Below are 22,561 nucleotides of genomic sequence, written 5' to 3'. Positions count from 1 at the left end.
AGAAGTCTACATTGAGCAACCACAAGGCTACGAAGTCAAGGGAGAAGAAGAAAAGGTCTTGAAGCTAAAGAAGGCACTCTACGGGTTGAAACAAGCCCCAAGAGCTTGGAATGCTCGAATTGACAAGTATTTCCAAGATAAGAACTTCATCAAATGCCCATATGAGCACGCACTCTATATCAAAGCGAAAGGCGGAGATATTTTGATTGTGTGCTTATATGTAGATGACTTGATCTTCACAGGGAACAATCCAACCATGTTTGAAGAGTTCAAGAAAGAGATGACGAAGGAGTTCGAGATGACCAAGTAGCTGATATCTTCACCAAGCCTCTCAAGCGTGAACACTTTGTCAAATTAAGATATTTACTTGGAGTAGCAAAATCAAGTTTAAGGGGGGGTGTTGAATATGTAAATTGTTTTTGGGTTTGTTAGTTTTGGGCCTTAGGAAGTTTAAGCCCAAAATTTAGTAATAAGTAGTAAGTCTAAAGAATGTTCTAGAGATATGTAGAAATAAGTAGAAGTCATAGTAGAAAATGTATGTAGAAGTATAGAGAAGTTTGTAGAACTCTCTCTTAGAAGTATGTAGAAGAGTCTCTAGGAGTATGTAGAACTCTCCCTTGAAGGCTATAAATAGGGGAGAGCTAGTCATTTGTAAATCAAGTCAAAAATTACAAACACTCAATAATATAAGTAGCATTCTCTTCCAACAAGTTTCATATCCTCTCTCAAATACTTAAACACTTTCTCCACCTATTAAAGCTTCCTTCCAACACCGGAGACGAGCCTGTGGCCCAACCTGTTGGTCTTCATGCAACCAGAAGATTGTTGGTGGAGAGTGACAGAGTTACTGTTAGTAAACAATAATGAATCTTTGCCCGATTTATTTGTTTGTTGATTATTTCAGCTCGATGAAAAGGAGAACAAGTGGGCGAGGTTGATGAAGTTTGATGATGAGAAGAAACAGTTGGCGAAGTTGAAAGATATAGGGGATAAGTTTTTTTTTTTTCTTTCTTGGGGCATGGATGTTTGTTTTCTGCCCATGCTTCGGAATTGGGTTTCCCAAAGGAAACTGTGTTGTCTTTATTGACGAATCCGTCCTCCATAGGGATAATTTCACACTTAGGAACTATGTTTTTCACTTAGATGAATATAAACTTTCATGCATATCTGAATATCCCGAATATTTGAACTTGTTCTTGCCACCAGCTTGAATCCTCAATAGATGAACTCATAATAGGGTATGTTATTTTTTTTCTAATGCGATAGTGATTAATAGTTCATTATTGTGCTTAGTTGATGTTGTTAGATTGGATAAACTTTTTGACTATTACATTGACTATTGTCTATTAGTATCTACTCCACTGATTTATAAATGCAGCTAGCTTTCTCAGAAATCTGGTAACTTATATGATAAGATGTATATATGAAAATATGCAGTAAATCACCATGGCAAGTTATTATTATTATTATTATTGGTGCTGTAAAGTTGAAACCTAAATGATCAGTTACACTTGTATCTCAAGTCTCAACTGATTTTATGTTCTCTGGTGGCTTGGGATTTAATGTCAATGGTACCTTCTTTGAGGGTTATGACCTTCAATTATTTCTCGAGTAGAATTTTTTCTTTCAAATGAGCTAAAACTGTGAGTGTGGAATGGCTATAGACTAAATGACACAAGAGGATTCAAACTTTAAATCTTGAGATGAGCACACTTTGAAGTCTCAAGCCTTTACAATTAAATAAAAATAAATAAATTAAAACACGGATTATTTTTAGAATTTTGCAACGCGCGTGAGAAAATTCAATGGTGCCAAAAGAATCTCTCCTGAAATAAAATATAAATTTTCATTCGATGTGGGTTAATTCAGTCCTTATAGTTTGTGAGATTTTCACTAGTGCTCGGAAACTCGTCCTCTAGTATGCATTCTAACAACTATGTATTTTTTTTAGCTTCATTGGACTTACAACAATGTATTATATTAGGCTTACACTATATCTCTTAAGTTTAGATGAACCTGAGGATATATAAAAGGAAAGGTGTTTGATTTTGTAATAAGAAGTTATATATAACTAACACAATCCAAAGGATGATCCTCATATATCTTACAACTTAGAGAGTCTGTAGAATGAAGAGAATGATAATGAGTTTGGCTAACTTTATTATCATCTTGCAAGTGATTTTCTTTATGTTTAAAATCGAGTGCTTGTGGTCCACAAATCCTAGTTTAACCGACAGAAATGTTGAAATTGCTAAGTCAGACGTCATGACCGTGATTTTCTTAAATCTTAGTGTGCTAAGCTATAAATAAATTTCTTAAATCTCATAAAGTTTCTTAAACCTACCACAATGTGCTGTAAGTATTTTCTTTTTGAAATTCCAAAACTTGCACTTATATTCCTCAATAGTGCAAGGTTCAATTTGTCTAAAACCTCGCAATATATTTGTCTAAAGGTTCAATTCCAAAACTTGCACAATATATTCCTCAATAGTGCAAGGTTCAATTTGTCTAAAAGCTCACAATATATTTTCTTATGCACAAGTAGCTTCAACAGCTAAACTCTTTGTCACTCCTTTACAAGGGTCTCCAAATGTATCAGTTGATACTCCAACGCTACAACTTCTTGATCCAATGCAAGCCTGTTAAAAAGATCATTTGAGTTTGTTAGAACAGCAACACTGGTTCAAAAGAAAACGGATACGAAAAACGTAAACAAAGAACACTCAATATTTGATCACGGAGTTTGACCAATTGTGCTTACGTCTCCGACTGCAAAGTGGCTGCAGTTCTAGTGACATGCCTACTTATTAGTAAACTACGAGTCATACCCGACAGAGTCGGTATGGACCAAAGTGAAACATAACAAATTAGCAAGGGAAGAGGAATCTAGATAAATACCTTCTTTACAATTGACAGTGACTTATTGCTGCTGCAGCGTCCGTGGTAGAAGTTTCCGCAAGTCCCGAGTGGTGTTCCGTAGCTTGCAAATTTGATGGAAGTGATTACGTGATTTTGATTAGGACACTCGAGCAATAGTTCAGGCCCTATTTGTCTACCCGATTCTGTATCCGAGTTCCACAAGTCTATTTGAGGCGGGTGAGATTCAGATATATGTTGACACAAACTTCCTAGCTGTTTTGTAGCAAAAGATATTTGTGTTGGATCGCCACCATTTTCCTCAAACAATACAAGAATATTGCCGCTTGGTTTCAAAAACGATCGCGGTACATGGTATCTGCGAGATGAAATTAATGCCTTAGTGACATCATAGATCAAGACTATTTTCATGTTTCAACTTTTTCTCATTGAAAATTTCCAACACTTACAATGTCTGTGATGGTTTTCCACAATTCTTGCGACATTTGGACGCAGTATATGGTCCTCTATAGTTGCATGAATCTGTGCAACCAGCATTTGAAGCAATATATGTAGGCCAGTATCGCCCAATGCTTTGTCCGTTTACCCAAGCCTCGCCTTTTCCCATCCCCGTGAAGTCAATTGCAACTGGATTACTTCCGGATGGAGCATCAAAGTTTGACTAATGCAACATGTACTACATTGGTTAGTCGGAAAAACATTTTTCATATAGTAGCATTGCCTTAATTTGAAATCACCCAACTTAATTCCATCTTAGGGAAGCAATAAAATGAAAATAAAGTTACCTTGTACCAAGTCAATGGTTGGTTCTTAGGAGAGGATGACGGTGAATTCCACTGTCCAGAACTTCCACTAGACAGACTTAACTCTTCACCTTTTAGGCCAACCTGTATCAAAAAAATTAACTCCATTAACAATGTATCACCGTTAAACTCATTCAGGAAAGAAGGAACAGTAGAATAGTAGTTAATCAAAACTCAAAAGTTAAGACTGACCTGATATGTCCATTTCTGAGACGAGAGATCAAGAGTGTTGCCATTCTTCAAACCTTTCAATATCACAGGACCAGTGATCCCCGCTCCTACTGTGTCAAAAAAAGCTCCATAGTTCTGATGTGTATACGGTTCATGTTAGATTATTATATATTAATGAGAGAAATCAATGAACGAGCAAGCCAGTCTATGCACGGTGGAAACTAATGAGCAAATGCATAATCGCAAAATATAAACCATAAAATCTGAACCTGAAGTCCCACTGTTAAACTAAGCAGATCAATTTTGTTCTTTCCAGAAACTAGTGCGATTGGGATGTCCACATTAAGCTTAGCTTTGCCACTGTTTCCTGCTTGGCTCCCTGAGAAGTTGTTGATAATATCATACATAGTTACTATTCAATAATTCAGGAAGAACTTAATTGAAACATACAAAATATACAAAATATAACTTTCTAATGAATATTTACCTGCAAGCTTGCCGTTTATGAAAGCATGAAGGGCATGGCCAAGCGATTCAATGTGAAGGACAGTTTGCGAACTAGGATCATCTTTAAGATCAATGCTTTAAAAAAAAAAAAAATACAAGAGAAGTGTTATCAAGAAGCACAAAATCATAGCTCAGAGGAAATATATCTTTCAAACTTAAGGCTTATCTACCTTAATGAGTACCACAAGTAGTCACTTCTATCAGCTGTGGTATTTATTTGCTCAAGTAATCCAGTTTTTGAAAATGAACCGACCTTCGAAATACCGACAGGTTCACTTATCCAACTCCATTTTGAACTAGAAGCTTCTAAAGAACCAGTATCTTCTTTCAAAGGTTCAGTTACAAAGCTTGAAATCGCAGATGCAGAATTAATCTGCCATAAAAAAAATGTTATTTTTACTACATAATATGCTATTCACTTCTTGGACAAGCAAATAAGAAAAAACACATTGACTATATATAGGTTTAATCACAAAATGAATATTAATCACAGTTTCTAAATATCTACTTTGACTGGTATAATCGTCATTATTGAAGCAAGCAACATAACATAAATGAAGGTAACACAAACCTTTGCAGTATTAAGCACTACATTCTTGCAATCTGGTAAGATGCTCACAGACCATGCAGGCAAGTGATATGAATTGCCACTGAAATTTACAGTTTTATCAGATTTGGTGTCCACGTTGGCGAGGAAGGCAGCACATACAGATCCTGTCTTATAAACTGCAGCCTGGGGGATTTAAATTGTAAAAGACTGTTAGGACCCAATCCAGATAGTGCGACAAATAGGCGCAAAAGTCTACTCAGTGCAGGGAACTCCAATACATACCAAAATTGATCGTGAAATTCTATCTTAAGACATCGAGTGAGATTTTTTATCAAACCAAAATTTCAATACATACCAACTATACCTCTAGGTTTGGACCAAGAGATGTAATCTTGGGATCCGTAGCTATTAATGCTTCTTCGCAAAGCTTTATGGCCTTATGCACATCTTTAAGGTGGCCCCACTTTGGCTGCCTTATAATGCCTGCAGCATACAGTAAAGATATATTAAAAACAAACACAAAATTATCTTCGATGCATAACCGGTGATACATTTGTGTGATGGCTACAACATGAACGATAAATATGCAGCATGAAGGTTGAAGGAGTGCATACCATACTCATCAATTGGAGCATCATAATCATAACTTGTAGCAATGAAAGGTCCCCCGGTAGTTCGATCAAAGTTGGTCCCTCCATGGTACTGTTTTTGAGTAAGCAATAAAAAACGATACAGTATCAGCTAAATCCTCTTACAGTCAATGCTTTTTTCCACTGAAGTATCATATAAAATTGAACTTGTGAACAACATTTGAGGTTGCAATATACCATATAGTAATTTTGAAATGTTCCACCTCGTTGGAAAAAGCGCGCGACAGCAAATGCAAGATCTTCCACAGGTCTGGAAGGAACAGCACCACCAAATGAAAGAAACCTACAACTCCAAAGAATTCAAAGGATTGAGACAACAAAAAGAATTCGATGCAACGATTTATATAAAAAAGGACGCTAAGTCGCTAACCATCCACTCCAATTCTCTGTCCACATTTTCGGCTTTGTATTAGAGTTTGGTGTGAATTGATCGCAGTAAAATCCATTGCATGTATTAATCTGTGTGCGGTTAAAGTAAAAATCAAGTAAGACGAATGTAGACAGCGTACTAAGTACTATGATTGCACTTTTCTAGAACACAGACAAACTAGTAAACCATAAACCGAAAAACAATTAACATTGACATATTAAAACATTAAACTTACAATTGGATCAGGAGCATCTGCTTGCTGACACATGACCCAAGGAACACCTGTATCAAGAGATGTAGCCATTTTTGCTGCCCAATTGATGTAAGATTTACCAGCAGCACCATAGTGTGAATCAATGTTTCCATACTCATTTTCAATCTGGCATTAGAAAGCACAAAACTCTCACATTAGCATATAAGCTTCCATCTTAAAAAAAGTTCTTCAAAAAGACGATGTATTTAGGGATAAAAAATACCTGAGATAAAATAATAGGTCCTCCCTGTGATGCATATAATTTCTCTTGCTTCATGAGATCCACAATCTTAGCGGTGAATGTCTTCATTTCTGCCTGAAGACAATGTTTTCCGGGAAATGAATACGGATTTAAGAACAATAGAATGAAGCAGAAGGGTGAAGGTTACCTTACCTTGAATGGTTCATTATCGGTTCGGAACTTAATCCCTGGAATGAAGTGAAGCCAAAGAGGGAAACCACTGTTAAGAAGTTAAAGCCTTCAATTAGACCTTAACACCAAAGAAAAATAATACACATAAAGTACCAAACTTTACCCGTAGTTCCATTCAGCACACGCGTATGGACCGATCCGGAGATGCACATATAGACCAGCCTCAGCTACTGTCTTCACAAATTTCACCAAATCCTTCCTCCCATCAAAATCATACTGCAAAAATCCATCTCATGTCAATGAATGATAATAGTCTTTCTGAGTCTATGTCTTTTAATTCAAAACTAGAGCAAGACCTTGTTTGGATAAACAACTTAATTAAATGCTTATTGCATATAAGTACTTATGCACAAGCTACTTCTACTTACAAAAGATAAAATAAAGGCAAAATGTTTTCATACACATAAGTTGTTTTAATAAACTTTCTCAAACATTCTCACATGTGTTTTATGTCAAGAAATAAGCTCAAATAAGTTAATCCAAACAGGTCCCAAAAATGTGTTCAACATTTCATGCTTCCAACAATTAGCAATTCAGCTTAACATAGACACTTGTTTTCTTTTCTTTTTTCTTTTACAACTATAATTAGCTTATTTCTTATTTCTTTTTTCATTTGTCAACAAAAAAAAAGTGCTTATCCTGTTCTTATGTATAAGCTTAATTAAGTAAGCTATTTTTATAGAAAAAAATAAAATAAATACAAATTGTTTTTATATATCCTACGAGCTATTTTCATAAGCTATATTGAAGAACTTATGAATGAAAATAAGTTGAAAAAAACTTATAAAAATTGTCATAAGCTGTTTTCATAAGATCTCACAAAACTTATGCCAGCTCAAATAAGCCACTCCAAACAGGCCCTAATTATAGCTACAATGCAATGCTGAAAGGCAGAGGAAAATGTGTGAACCTGGCCTTTAACTGGTTCATGTAAATTCCAAAAAACATAGGTTTCAATCACATCAAGTCCTCCATCTTTGGATTTCTGAATAAGCTCTGGCCACATCTATAACAACAACAACAAATTCAACGCTGTTAAAAATCAAAGAACAATTAAAAAACACACAAAAAAAATCAAAGAGAGAAAAACCTGTGGAGTACTACGAGGGTAATGAATAGAACCAGAAATCAAGACTTTACGTTTGCCATCAATGACCAATGCTCTATGATCATAATCCACATTGGTACAAAACATTGTTGGAATGAACCAAATCAAAACCAAAACAATTTTGATGGCTCTCATTGTCTTTTTTTTTGGATAAAAAAAACCCAAAAAGAAATAAAAGAAACCCACAAAGAAAGAAAGGAACTTTTCTTTCTTTGAATCAAAATGACAATACAATACAAGGTTCTTGGTTTGGTTTGGTTTATCTGTTACACATGTTGTTGCTTTGTAGTACTATGAAACATGTGTATAATAATAATGTTGAATGAAACTATGAGGAGAAGGGTATGACAGGTGTAAACTGTTTGTTGAAAAAGAAAAAGGTTGTCGGTGGTGACATTGTCTTCTTCCTCTGCTGCTTCTTGTCCTGTGTCTCTCCTTTTTACTGCACTCACTGTTTAGTTTAGCATCTTCTTGTTGAAAATGCACTAAAAAAAAATTATAATTTGTTTTGTGGAGTAGTAGTGACTAGAAATTCTAATTACAAGTGGATAAGTGAGATAAGTGGAGTTTGAATCTCGTCCCATACATATATAATACAATGTCATGTCAATTGAGCTATGCTCACCGGACATTTTTAGTGCATTTTATTTTATGATGTAATTAAAGGAAAATGCTAAACAGTGTCCCGAACACTGATTAAGGAAGCAAAAATAGTAATTTGTCATTGAAACTTGTGCAGTCAACTCTCAAAAGTTTAAAAAAATGTTATTTTCTATTCAAAACTTCCTTTTTTGTGTTCCTTAATAGTGTCTCGGGAGCACGAGTTAGCATGATCCTTAATTAAATAACAAGAGGAAGTTTAGGTGAATTGGATCTAGAAACTCGTTATGGTGAGATTTTTAAAGGGTCATGCTACACTATCAAGTGCATTAAGGACACATGTTAGCTTTTTCCTTATAAAAATGTATTTAAATAATTGCGTAAGAAAAAGTATTTAAATAAGTTTTTTTTTTCCAAGTAGATTAGTTGTCAAAATTTTTCGTAGATGAGTAAAGTATCTGAAATTTGAACTCCGGTCAAACTGATAAGTAGATGTCCCTACCGATTAAACTAAACTCATAGTAATTATATTTATACTTGACAAAAATTATTATCTTGTTTATATTTAAATTAGATCAATATACTAATGGAGTTAATTCTATGCACAAGCTTAGCATTGTTTAACCAACTCAAACGCATTCATTGCCTCTTTTTTAAGATCATGTACCAACTTTAACTACCATTTTATTTTATAAAAAAAAATATATATTGGCTAGGACAAATGTTCATATCTAAGTTTCTACGCATTGATTATTATGAACCAAAAATAGAAGTAATTAAGTGGTAGTTGAGCGTGCAAATGAGCAGCCTAACTAACTCACCAGTTTTACTACCAAATTAAGTTTACGAATTTCTTTCTTATTATGAGATGCAATGTTATTATTTTTTTTAATGTAAATATATAGTTATATATAAGATAATTAAACATAAACAAAAGATACAATAAATTGTGCCGCTAAATTTTTCTGTATAACAAAATTTAAAGGAGACTATAGAAGTTGTTAAATAATTTTATAGTTCTTCTAGTGCAAAAAGTGACACGATTGTTATAGGATGCTGACATTTTGTTGGAGTAAATACAACATAATTCAATGGTTGATTACTTGCTTCAATTCTACCACCATATATCTAATTCACACCTAAATATGACAAATGAGTGTTTACTTTTCTTTATTTTTCTCTCTAACTTTGATAGGTTCTTTAATATACTTTGCTTAGTTTCTTTCTTTCTATTTGTTCTCTTTTTCAAATCAAATTGACTTCGTTGTTTTCCTCATTCTTTGTTGGTGTTTAATAGTTTGGCCGTGAGAATATTTTATGTAAAATTCTAAATTCAAATTACCACACTTCTCTTTTTCTATGCAAATCAAATGGACTTTGTTGTTTTCCTCATTGTTACAGTTTAATAGTTTCAGTGATATATTTTTATGTGAAATCTCGAATTTGATCCCAAATACGACACTTCTCGAATTAATAGTTTGAATGTGAAATCTCAAATTTTTGGGTACAATGGTGGTGTGTGTTTTTTTTTAGTTTTCACCACCAATTTAATCTGGTTCGAGGATCAGTTATGACATCAAGTGGTTACAACACTCTCGATCGTAGTTGCGGTACAATGATGTGTTTATTTGAGTATGGATTGGTATTTATTTATTAATTAGTTGAGTTGTTACTCCAATTTTAATGTTCAGCTACCTATTAAGTTGCATTTATGTAACTTAACATTCATCGTTTTTGTTTTTGGTAAAGCTAAACATTCATCCTTTATTCTTGATGATTTGATCTTTTATTTTTATAAAAAAAATCAAAGGTACCAAAAAGGGTCGGTTAACTTTCTCAATAAGTCATGTTTGAAAGTGATTTAAAAGTGGTAGTTGATGTAATTCTTTCTAGAAATGTTGGTGTATCTTAATTTTATTCAATAATTTCGAGTATTCAATCCTTATATTACTATATCCTAACTTTGAGGTAAAGTTTGTCAAACGACAAACGAATAATGTTGCTCACACCTTAGCAAGGGTGCATATTCTAAGACTAGTCGTTATATTTATGAGTTGATACCTCCTTTATTCACAATATTTTGAATAATGAAATGCATTAAGTTTCATTGTAGGGAGCTTTCGGGCTTCAAATATAGGTATGACTTTGTCAGAGATGTTCTTTGTGACATTTGTAAGCGCGCAAATGTATCTGTGAAGAAAGAGACGCATGTGAACTTTTTGACTGACCAACAAGAAGAGAGATCGACGCTTAGATCTGCAAATGTTCTAGTGTACGGTTGGACAAGAGGAAAACATGCTTGTGTGAACTTGACTGAGGTTTCTCCACTTGTGGAATTGAAGTCAATGGATTTTATTGTGTGACAAGCGGCCCTTAAAATTGCTTCAAGCAAAGTGGCCAAATATGAGAAAGCGTATTCTGACAATCAACATGCTTTTATACGATTCGCGTTTGACATTTTTGGCTTCCTAGCACCAGATGCTGCTGATCTTTTAAAAAAAGTTCAAAGGATCATGCATAACAATATTGCCTCTCATAGGTCTATGGATGTAGTTTTCAAAAGAATTAATTTTGCCATTCAAAAAGGATTGGCGGCGCAGCTTGTTGCCCGTTTACCTTTCACTCATGTCTAATTATTTTGGAGTACTATTGAATAATATCTTTTTGTATAATTAAGTTTCTCTTTTTCAAAAATAAAAATAAAAATAAAATCTCAATATGGGTTTGTAAAATAAAAAAAAAAAAAATCTGGCAAACTAAAATTCAAATTTTACTGAAAAAAAAAATTTGCATTTAATGTGTGTCTCGTATTTTATTTTTTGGGTTAGGAATGTGTGTCTCGTAGAGAACTAAGAAAAAAAATAAGAGTATAACTAAATTAATTAATTAATTAATTAATTAATTAATAAGAATTAACGATTATAAAGAAAATGATATGTTTTGGGCTTGAACTGTATGTGGTCCATAGACCGGTTGAAGCTTGGATTGGATGGAAGCCCATTCAAAATTCAACAGCCCAAAGGTTTCTCTTCCCACCCCAACCCCCATCAGTTCCGAACTCTTTTTGCCGTTATGGACTCTTTTTTAAACTAAAAGAAGTTCGGAATGACTGACCTATTTTCCAAATGAACCGAACCTCGATATCACATTCATCAAAGAGAGTCCGAACTTTATTTCCAAAGGCAAAAATGGGATTTCAAGAGAAATAAGAGAATGATAGGGAGGGAAGAGAAAACTTGGATGAACTCTTAATTGTTAGGAGGATTCCTTGTTAGTACTCCCTCCGGACATAAATATAAGAAAAAAACACTTCAAATTTTGGACACAAATATAAGCAAAAGTCAACTACTTTTAAACTAATTAATACTACTATTCCTAATATACCCTTATTTAATCATTTCACTTTTCAAAAGTTTATGTGATTTCCAAGGCATAAATCATTTTTCAAAGGGTAATATAGTAAACTTAACTCATGTTTTGCATTAAATCAAGAAAATTAACTACACTTAACTAAATTTCTTAAACATCGCGTAACCAGTTATTTTTTCTTATATTTGTGTCCGGAGGGAGTAGTACTTAGTCACCATCGCTCACACAATAATATTTTATTGGCTAGTTGGCTAGGGGATATTTTAATTTAGTTAGATCCTATACTATTTCATTAGGTTTAATAGTAAATCCCTACAAATATATCAATAAATCAATAAATAAATGCTAAAATATAAAATACAGTTATCATTAAGCAAAAAATGGAACACTAAAAAAACTATTCCATTTTATACTCAAAATATTTATGAATTGTATTTCTTTAGTGCCTTCATATGCGTAACACATAAAAAAGTGCCTTCATATGTTGAAATAGTTGTATGATTTTTTCTTTTGTTTCCATTTTCAACACTTAAAATGATATATTTTTTAGTGCACCAATTTGATGGTTATCATTGGCTGATGAAATACCCAGAATTCCTTGCTATGAGAAGTCAGTTGGATTTAGATATCATGCCTCCAAATTCTATCTAATATCTAATTCTTCTTATGGCAATTGCGCCATGAGTCTATTTCATTCAAGTTTGTCTTAGTGTCTTGTAAATTATTTTATCTAACTTATGTAATATAGAGTGGAGATATGTTTCATGTCTTGTTCCTTTGCCCCCGCGCGAAGGGTCGATCATTCTTCCGAACTATGATAACTTACACGCTTGGTTAAATACTTTTAGTACTAATCTTGGTCCGATTGGTCCAATTATTTTGTGGGAGATTTGGTGCTCTCGAAATAAGTGTATATTTCAAGATATCAAGCATTTCGACCAGACATTGGCACTCAAGTGTTTTATCTTTTGCATCATGTTCTTAAAACTTTTGCTTCTCCTAATTCTCATCGAGATCAACGACTTGCGCGTGTTGTTTCATGGTTGCAAACTAACTTTGGCGAGGTGGTTCTTAATGTATTTCGTGATCATATAGGGTTTTTTATGCATTCATTTACCCTCGCTCGCATTTTGCACGCTGAAAAGTCAATGTCAAGTCAAAATGTATGTTTGTAATTGTTGATAATATATTATAATGTAAATTTTAATTCTAATGCACATACTAGTACCATGATTTGTGTGTGATTTGAATCTCAAATGTGCCAAAAAATCTATACCTTAAAGCAATAAATAAAATAAAAAACTTGAACAATAGGGCTTAAAGAAACTTGATGAGGGAAACCAACTCAGCAAACCCAAAATATCATTATCATCAAACTTCCTAAAACTGGCAATAAATAAATAAAATAAAATATGGGACTTGTTCCTTAAGATAGCAGCAAATACTTGATTCTTTTAAACTTTTTTTCAGAACAATTTCAACTAATATGTGAATGCTAAGCAATCATTCTCATCTTCTTTTCCCTGTTTTTGCTACTTTCCTAAGCAAAACCCAAGTGGCTAGTACAGTAATGTCTGATTTCTCTCATTTGACATACCACCTTTCAATAATGTCCTACCACATATTATGCTAAATAATACTCTTCCAATTTGTCAAAAGAAAAAAAAGGAAAAAACTCCCTCTAGAACCAATCAAATATAAGCAAAAATCTGAGCAAGTTACATATTTTAAAAAATTGAGTTGATCACATTTGATTTATGCAATCTCATAAAAAATTAAGTCTATTATCTAAATTACCCTTCATGATAAAAAATGAGTGACATTTTAGAGATACTATTAAATAGTAGAGAAGTAGTATTTTATATGTACTTATTCATTTTTCATATTTGTAGTCCCTTAATATAAGTCTCTCTTCAAATTTTCACATACATTAACTACTTTACAAAAACACCCTTGTAAAATTATAATTGGAAAATCCATTAATTTTAGGGGTATTAATGTATTATGTGAAAGTAACACACATTTTTTACAAAATTTATTACTATACAAACCACTTTTCTTTATAGAAAAGGCATATAATATGGGATAGACAGATTAATTAACATTTGTTTATATATATTAATCATCTAATTTCTAAGAAAAAGGGGTCTGGTAATCTAGAATTCGATCGAGAGATAAGTAAAGTTGGACCAAGTATTTTTTTCTACTATGAATCGAACTCGGGTTTTCCGGAACAATTCGTCCTATGAAGAACTTATTAACCATTTGAGCCTTATGTCCCGATTTTTATATTTCAATAAATTAAAAACACAAGATAAAATTTGCTTATAATTAATTTGGAAAGAAATATATAACAACTAAATTTTGCTAATTAAACACTCCACCTAATTTTAAGATAACCCTTTTGAATCCTCAATAAATTTGATCACTCCTTCCCTCACTCCAACTTCAAAAACAACTTCTCCATTCTCTCCTTAGAACACAAAAAAAATGGTGATGATGAAATTGAAAGTTCCACTCTTCACACTCTCACTTGTTCTAACATTCCTCTTCAATCTCACCACCATAACTTCAGCAGCCACCGCTACATCACCGGCACCATCACCATCATCAGCACCAACAGACATTATCCGAGTCCTCAAAAAAGCCGGCGGATTCACCACGCTTATCCGCCTTCTCCAAACAACACAAGTAGCTACACAAATCAATGCACAACTCCTAAACTCAAACAATGGATTGACACTCTTTGCACCAAATGACAATTCATTTTCTACCTTAAAACCTGGTTTTCTTAATTCTCTTAATGATCAACAAAAGAATGAGCTTATTCAATTCCATGAACTACCCTCTTTTGTTTCGATATCAAATTTCGATACTTTAAGTAATCCAGTTAGAACACAAGCTGGTGATGATCCTGAGAGGTTAGCATTGAATATTACAAGTTCAGGGAATTCAGTGAATTTAACAACTGGTGTTGTTAATGCTACTGTTGGTGGTAGTGTTTATTCTGATCATCAACTTGCTATTTATCAAGTTGATAAAGTTCTTCTTCCTAGAGATTTTTTTGTTCCTAAGTCTCCTCCACCGGCTCCGGCACCCGAAAAGAGTAAGGATGGTTCTAAGAAAAAATCTGCAGATGGTCCTGCTTCTGCAGATGATACTGATAAATCTGATGCTATGAGTTTGAAGGACAAAATTGGAATTATGTGGATTGTCGCGGTTGCTTCAGTAATTGTGTTTTCATTGTGACAGTTATGAGAGGTTGAAGAAAGTTATCATTATTGTTGTTTGTTTCATTTTCATCATTCATGTGTTGGATTGGGTGGGAATTTTGTAGCATTTTTCAATGATTGTCATTTATTTTTTGGTTTCTGTGTTTCTTAAGAATCAAGCAAGTTTGTAGTGGAAATTGTATTCAAGTTGTTATGCAAAATTACATTATGTCATCATGATTTTAAGAAAAAATTTACTTTAGAATTTAAACAAAATCACGGTGTCACCCTGATTTCGTCAAACTCGCTGTCACTCTAAAGATGCACTAATTTTGAATAGATTATAATAGTATAATTGAATTATAAAAAGAAAAATGTTGGCCTAAATTTAAGTTTAAGTTTAGTCTTAACTAGTTTGAAATTCTCAGCTAAAATATGGGCTCTAGAAACACTACATGAGGCTGACTATATGCAAAGTTGCAGACTAAACGGATCGGCCCTTCAGGGCATTAGCCATAAGGTAAGCCAGAAACAAGAGTACATAACAGTTGTGTACTACAAAACAAAGATAAAGAAATGAAATACAACAAGAGACAAATACACCAATAAATATAGGCAGTACTAGAATTCAGTTCCTATCAATTTCGTTACACACTGATCCCGAATCCTTAGCTTTTCCTGCATCAATGATAGATCTCAAAAAACCAATTTCAATATTGCAGAGATGTAAGGCCCAACAAGAGATCCCATTAAAAGTTCAAAATCCACAACCAACCTCACATAACTTATGTCATAACTAACAAACAATAGAGGAGAAAAAATTAAGTTACTTGTTCAACAAGTTAACTCATAATCTAGTAGTTAGTTGTATTCAGTTAAAGAATTTTGTAAAGCAGTTAGAATAGTTATGCCACATGAACGGTTAGTTAGGTCATTCTAACTTAACATTGTAATCTCCTCTTTCATTGGTAATGAGAATTGCTTTAGCTCATTGTTTGTTTTTCCCTTCTCTTGTTCATGAATCTCATATGAGAATGAGAAATACTGTTAATAACATTGACAATTCCATAATCACTGTAACATTAGGCATAAATTTGGTTTATTATTTTTGTGTTTTTAATGGATTAAGCGGGTTGACCGTGACCCATACGAGGTAGCCTGTATTATAAACGGGTTTGCTTGGACCAGGCTAAAAAAAATTGAGCTGAAAATTTAAGGCCCAAATCCTATGGTTTTTTGGGTTTGGCAAACCAGCCCATTTACTTACTACGGTTTCGTTATGCTCAAGCGATTATTCACTTATTACTAAAGATTATTGAATATCACTCATAGGTACTGACAAGTGGGCAGGAACGAAAAAGCGAAGCGTGACTTATAACATCGTAAACCTTAATTTTTTCACTATCAATAAGCTAAAATACAGCTACTCTTACTAAATATTGCTGTAACCTACATATTATTAATTAGAACCACATTTTTTGCACTATGATTTCAGAACTAATAATTATAATCTCATTTCAGAGTTAATGGCTCACCACACCAAAACTTTATACCATAATTCATGGAACCAAAAGAGATGCCATGCCAATAAAAATAAGATAAAAGATCCTTATTCTCCATGACAGGTTATTTATATCACCAAAAAACACAACTATAGAACTATAACATTACACCTAACAATCATTTCATTAGCCTCTATATAAATCCACCCCCTCCTTACCCTCTAATCAACAAATCCAACACACAAATCAACAAAAAATCCAATCATTTATATTCATTCCTTCATAATAATAATCTCTAATCACCAAGCCAAACATGAAACAAATTATATTTTCCTTCTCACTCTTTCTACTCATGTTCTCCTCATTGTATTCTCCCAACATAGCAGCAACAGCAACAGCACCGGTGGCATCACCTAAACAAGCCCCGGCACCAAAAGCATCATCACCAACATCGTCAAAACCATTAGTCCCGACACTACCAACTTCACCAGACACCGATTCCACACCTGACGACATCACGAAAATCCTCAAAAAGGCGAAAACATTCACCATCCTAACCCGTCTTCTAAAAACAACAGAAATCATGAACAACATAAACTCACAGCTCATAACAGCAAAAGGCGGCGGTTTAACAATCTTTGCACCGGATGATTCAGCTTTCTCGCATCTCAAAGCAGGGTTCCTCAACTCACTAAACGAAGGCAAAAAAATCGAACTTTTACAATTCCACATTCTTCCACAGTTTGTTGACAGCAATAATTTTGATTCTCTTAGTAACCCAGTTGAGACGGTAGCCGGTAAAGACCCTTTAAAGCTTCCGTTGAACGTGGAATCGTCCGGTAACAATGTTAATCTTTCAACCGGCGTGGTTAATGCCACTGTTACCGGTGTAGTGTATCAAGATAACAAACTTGCTATATATCGTTTAGATAAAGTTTTGCTTCCTCTTGATTTCTTCGGGACCAAGGCACCTGCTTCTGCTCCTGTTGCTTCTGCAAAAGCACCTAAAGCTGATAAAGGGAAATCTTCTTCTGCAGAAGATGATGATGAATCATCAACAACACAGGATCAGAAAAGTTCTGGAGCAATGAGTTTACTTGGAATTCAAGCAACAAAATTGATTTCTATTGGAATAGCTTTTGTTGCAGTGACAATGTTATGGAGTTGAAAATCATCATTCATCATCCATTTGGCACCTGCAGTTGAATGATCTTTTATCTTTGCACTTTGTTTTTTCAGTTAATTCTGTTGTTGGTTTGAACCATGTTCATTATTTTTCCTTGTAAAATTGTTTGAATATATGATTTGAGTAATTTTATTAAATTTATATATGCATCAAATTGAAACATTCTCTATGGATATTGGATGAAAAGAAATTTGAAGATAGCATTGAGTGAAGAGGTGCATATAATGGATTTCAATATTTCATAGCTTACACTAAAATTTACCATATGCATATGTTTTCATAATTTTTTATTCACATTATTTACATATAGTTTTAAACAGCGTCTTAAACTTTGAAGTTATACAAAATATATAATAACAATACAAGACAAATTATTAAAGCTAATTAAAAAATATTTTAAATTGAAATTTATATTCTAAAATCATAAAATTAACAATAAACTTTTAAAGAAAGGAAAATTAATTTATTAAATGACTGTAAAGTTTTTTGACATTAAATAATTCTTTAAAGTTAATTGTTACCACAAAAAAAAAATATTTATGTTAAAATGGATTAAAGTGTATATTTTAACATAAGAAATGAGTGTAATTCAATCTTCTTTTACTAAGGGCCCGCTTGGATAAACAACTTACACGAATGCTTATAGTATTAGAGCTTTTAATACGAGACCTTACTTTATAAGCTCTTATGCTTAATAAGTTATTTACGTTTGGATATGTTCGTTAAAAAATACTTACATAAATTGAAGTGTTTGGATGTCTCTTCGCATAAGCAATTATAAATTTAAGATTGAGTTTGCATAAAAATAAATAAATTTAATATTACTCGAAAAGATAAATAAATAAAAAAGCCACATACTTTAAAAAAGATAAGTTTTCATAATTTACACTAAAATTACCATATGCATATGTTTTCATAATTTTTTATTCACATTATTTACGTATAGTTTTAAACATTGTCTTAAAATTTGAAGTTATACAAAATATATAATAACAATACTAGCCAAATTATTAAAGCTAATTAAAAAATATTTTAAATTGAAATTTATATTCTAAAATCATAAAATTAACACTAAATTTTTAAAGAAATTAATTTATTAAATGATGACTGTAAAGTTTTTTGACATTAAATAATTCTTTAAAGTTAATTGTTACCACAAAAAAAAAAAAAATTATGTTAAAATGGATTAAAGTGTATATTTTAACATAAGAAATGAGTATAATTCAAGCTTTTTTCAAGAGAAAGAAGTGTAATTTACTCTATAATCTTTTGAGACGTTACTAAATAAACATAACAATTTGGGAATTGTGTAATTCACCCCGCATGTGATTTTTTTTGTTGTTAAGGTTTCACAACAATATTTATTCAAAAATAACTTGAAATTGTTACTTTTATCGTAACACTTTAAACAAGTGTTCCAGTATGTGCATATATTTCAAGAATAACTTGAAATTGTTACCGAAATACTTTAAACAAGCGTACTTTAAACAAATGTACTTTTTAACATAAATCTGTTGGTTCTCCCAATAATAATAAACTATTTCATTCCCACGAGGAGCATAGTGGCTCTGAGGTCCGACACCATCCCTTGACAGCTTACTAGAAAATTTACCTTGTTGGGGGAAGAAAGTACATAACGTATACATCACCCATGGATCCTAGTTCGGGAAGAAAGACACGGTAAACAGTCTGTCTTTAATCTTGTCACGCACATATGTGTGGTAAATCTAAAAGTAAAATAATAAACAAAACAATAAAATTCCTCAAACCGAAGTCAAATGAGAAAAATAAAATAATAAATAAATTAACTTAGCTTAATAACCTACCCGAAAATCATATTTGACCTTTACCAAGCAAAACGATTCTCTTGAAGTGATAAAAGAGAACACGAGATCTTTCGGACCTGAATGAGGGTCCGCAACCAACTCAGATAACTCAATGCTATGTTCACCCAATTCCCGACCATCCACCTAGTCGCAAAGCAGCAATTGCACTAATTCTATAAACCTAGGTACCCCAAACTCAATCGAGGAATCCTCTTTCCAAGCGAACCCTTCAGCTACCCAATCAACAATTGAGCTCACAAACAACACTGTATCTTTGATCTTGATCTTCATGAAAGGTTATGTGATGTTTGCTACAGAATTAGAATTAGAGAATTATTGATTGAGAATTAGTATAAAAGATGAAAAAGAAATAATTATCTTACAATGTATATCATCATCATCATCATCATTATCAATTGAAATGAGGTTGAGCTTCAACAATCCCGCCATCGTTAGCTGCCTTGTAAGAGAAGAGATGAGAAGTTTTCGAATTCAAATCAAATAAAAGAAGATCGACAAAATGGTAATATCAAGTTCGTTATTCGTAGTGTATTTCGTTTCGTAATATCCAGCATAAGTCACTCTGGATTAAAGAACGAGTTTAAGAAATGTGGTAATATCAAGTTCATTAAATTATGTCATTTTTCAAATGTCAATTCTTCATATATGTTAATAAACAAGGTAAACTTTCAACTATTTTTTAAACATAAAAATATTGCATGTGTTATCCCATCTTCACACGGTGTTTGTTTTGTTCAGATTTGTAGATTCATTTCGATCCAAATTTTCCCCTACATTTTTTACTATATTCTATTCAACTTTTTCGGGATATGTGTACACCTCTCCACTATGATGTTTCCGTACACTTCAACAGTTCCAATTTGATACATTTTATCGAAACACTTTCCAAATCTATTCCAATTTGATTTTTTACAAAATCGTTTTTGTTACTTTTATCGGAACACTTAAACAAGTGTTATGGTGTGTATATATTTCAAGAATAACTTGAAAATTGTTACCGGAACACTTTAAACAAGTGTAGTTTTAACACAAATCTGAGGAGAGAAGTTCTTCATCGTTGTTCCAACTGTGACCTCAGCAAACACATAATATGATTTTTGAGAATAAGAATCATCCAAAAGCAGATGATATGTCACAAGTCCAAGTTAACACTTCAATTTGACCATAGCAAACATATAATTAAAAAACAATGAATAGTTTATTCCGGTTACACCCAACTAAGCCAAATAAAAACAATAATACTACATAATCTATACCGGATTCATGTAGATATATGAATGTATATCTTTTATATTTATGTAGTACATAGCTACACATTCATATATCTACATTCATATTTTGCAAGTAATTTTCATTTGAGGTGATCCACCCAAGTATTTCTCCTCTTCTAGTATAATCTTGCACGCCTCCTTGCACATTGAGCTTTTCTTGACAATAATAACATACATCAAATTGAACTCTCACTCTCTTTTCCCTACATTCACAAGCAAAAAATAGATAAAAACAAAATTGGTCCACTTGTTCAATCTTCTATGACATCTTAATATCCTTACCAAATAATGAGATTTTACACTAGAAAATCACATTACAATTTGCTTATTTGCACACATCAAATTCTTCTAACATCTTATGGATCTCTACACCTCACACTGCCTAACTTACCACCTTCAAAGTTTCCATCATATATATCCATCTCAATAGACACAACACCCAAATCTCCCAACCATATATAACAATATTATTAAGTTCACAAATCACAATTAACCAAACCACTCACCCACCAATCATTTCCCTTAAAATCTCAATATAAAACCACACAACTCCATATCTTTCCAATTCATCAATCAAACAATCATTGCAACTACAATTCCCATAATCATACCCCAAAATAATGAATTCTCAAAACCAATCTCTCTTATGCATCTCACTACTAGTTATTTCCCTCTTATGTTCCACCACTTTAGCAGCAGTATCTCCTGCCACGTCACCAATTCAATCACCAACTTCAGCCCCAACAAAACCCTTAATCCCTACATTACCCCAATCACCAAATGACAACAATACCCCTGAAACTTCCTCAACAAACATAGCTCAAATCCTAAAACAAGCTAATTCATTCAACATCTTCCTCCGTCTCATGAAAACAACCCAACTAATCAACCAATTAAACTCACAACTCTTAACCATAAAATCCGGCGGCTTAACCATTTTGGCGCCAGAGGATTCCGCCTTCTCAGAACTTAAACCAGGATTCCTCAACACACTCTCAAACGAACAAAAACTCGAACTACTTCAATTCCACGTCGTTCCTGATTTTGTATCTAGCTCAAATTTCGATACTTTAACTAACCCGGTTCGAACACTTGCCGGTAACAAACCTGGAAAAGTTGAACTTAATGTGATTAGTTATGGTGGAAATGTGAACATTTCAACCGGACATGTTAACACAACGATTAGTGGAATTATATATTCGGATAAACATCTTGCTATTTATAAGGTTGGTAAAGTGCTTATTCCGTCGGAATTTTTTCCTACTAAGAAAATTGTAGCAGAGGTACCAGCTTTAGCACCGGCACCTACTACTATTGAGGATGCTAAGGCGCCGAAGGCAGATAAGGAGAAACCCGTGTCTTCAGATGATTCTTCATCGTCGCAAGTTGTTCCAACTGTGACCTCGGGTGCTATGAGGATCGACATGTGTGGAACATTGGTGGCACTTGTTGGAATTGTGTTTGTGGGAGGTTTTTACAACAAAATCTACTAGAACGGGTGTTATGTGACATATTAAGCTACTATGACACATTGATTTTTTTATTTTCCTTTTGCAATGGCTACTATGATACAGTGATGTTTTTTGAGTGTTTATGATTGGGCATGGAAAGTGAAAAGGGAGGGAAGTGTATATCTATGTGAATTCGTTCTAATAAATAAAAGTGTATATCTACGTTATGTATGTATCTGAACTCTTTTTGGAAGGTTTATATTGGACAAATTCAACTATGCATATAAATTTTGTATGAACTCATAATCATAATCATCTTATTTTTAATTAATAAAAAAAATGTTGAAGGTTTTTATATCCACCAATTGCTTAACACAATGGAACTCGAAGAAAATTACATC

The 22,561-nt window shown here is 33.0% G+C and overlaps 4 protein-coding genes across 4 annotated transcripts; 3 read left to right on the top strand and 1 right to left on the bottom strand.

Moving 5' to 3' along the window:
- Positions 1 to 2,123: 2,123 nt before the first annotated feature.
- On the bottom strand, positions 2,124 to 8,281 carry LOC123895257 (beta-galactosidase 8-like). Its single transcript, XM_045945514.1, has 19 exons — positions 7,705 to 8,281; positions 7,525 to 7,620; positions 6,718 to 6,830; positions 6,576 to 6,642; positions 6,405 to 6,497; positions 6,164 to 6,307; positions 5,929 to 6,017; positions 5,736 to 5,841; positions 5,523 to 5,610; positions 5,273 to 5,391; positions 4,930 to 5,091; positions 4,529 to 4,731; positions 4,339 to 4,433; positions 4,121 to 4,230; positions 3,873 to 3,986; positions 3,663 to 3,764; positions 3,327 to 3,538; positions 2,899 to 3,235; positions 2,124 to 2,639 (listed from the first exon to the last, which is right to left on the bottom strand). The coding sequence occupies exons 1-19, from the start codon at positions 7,855 to 7,857 to the stop codon at positions 2,532 to 2,534; spliced, it is 2,511 nt and encodes an 836-aa protein (XP_045801470.1). The 5' UTR covers positions 7,858 to 8,281; the 3' UTR covers positions 2,124 to 2,531.
- A 5,832-nt stretch (positions 8,282 to 14,113) lies between these two features.
- Positions 14,114 to 15,137, top strand: LOC123895256 (fasciclin-like arabinogalactan protein 12). Its single transcript, XM_045945513.1, has one exon. The coding sequence runs from the start codon at positions 14,182 to 14,184 to the stop codon at positions 14,938 to 14,940; it is 759 nt and encodes a 252-aa protein (XP_045801469.1). The 5' UTR covers positions 14,114 to 14,181; the 3' UTR covers positions 14,941 to 15,137.
- Positions 15,138 to 16,620: 1,483 nt separating this feature from the next.
- Positions 16,621 to 17,736, top strand: LOC123899655 (fasciclin-like arabinogalactan protein 11). The gene has a single exon (XM_045950842.1). It carries the CDS (start codon positions 16,719 to 16,721, stop codon positions 17,571 to 17,573), a length of 855 nt encoding a protein of 284 aa, XP_045806798.1. The 5' UTR covers positions 16,621 to 16,718; the 3' UTR covers positions 17,574 to 17,736.
- Positions 17,737 to 21,156: 3,420 nt separating this feature from the next.
- Positions 21,157 to 22,395, top strand: LOC123897611 (fasciclin-like arabinogalactan protein 12). The gene has a single exon (XM_045948323.1). The coding sequence runs from the start codon at positions 21,330 to 21,332 to the stop codon at positions 22,200 to 22,202; it is 873 nt and encodes a 290-aa protein (XP_045804279.1). The 5' UTR covers positions 21,157 to 21,329; the 3' UTR covers positions 22,203 to 22,395.
- Positions 22,396 to 22,561: the final 166 nt, after the last annotated feature.

This window comes from Trifolium pratense, linkage group LG7 (assembly GCF_020283565.1).
Source record: "Trifolium pratense cultivar HEN17-A07 linkage group LG7, ARS_RC_1.1, whole genome shotgun sequence".
Classification (NCBI taxonomy): Eukaryota; Viridiplantae; Streptophyta; class Magnoliopsida; order Fabales; family Fabaceae; genus Trifolium; species Trifolium pratense.
The sequence above is the reverse complement of the archived record's forward strand: the minus strand, read 5'-3'. Positions and strand labels throughout refer to the sequence as shown.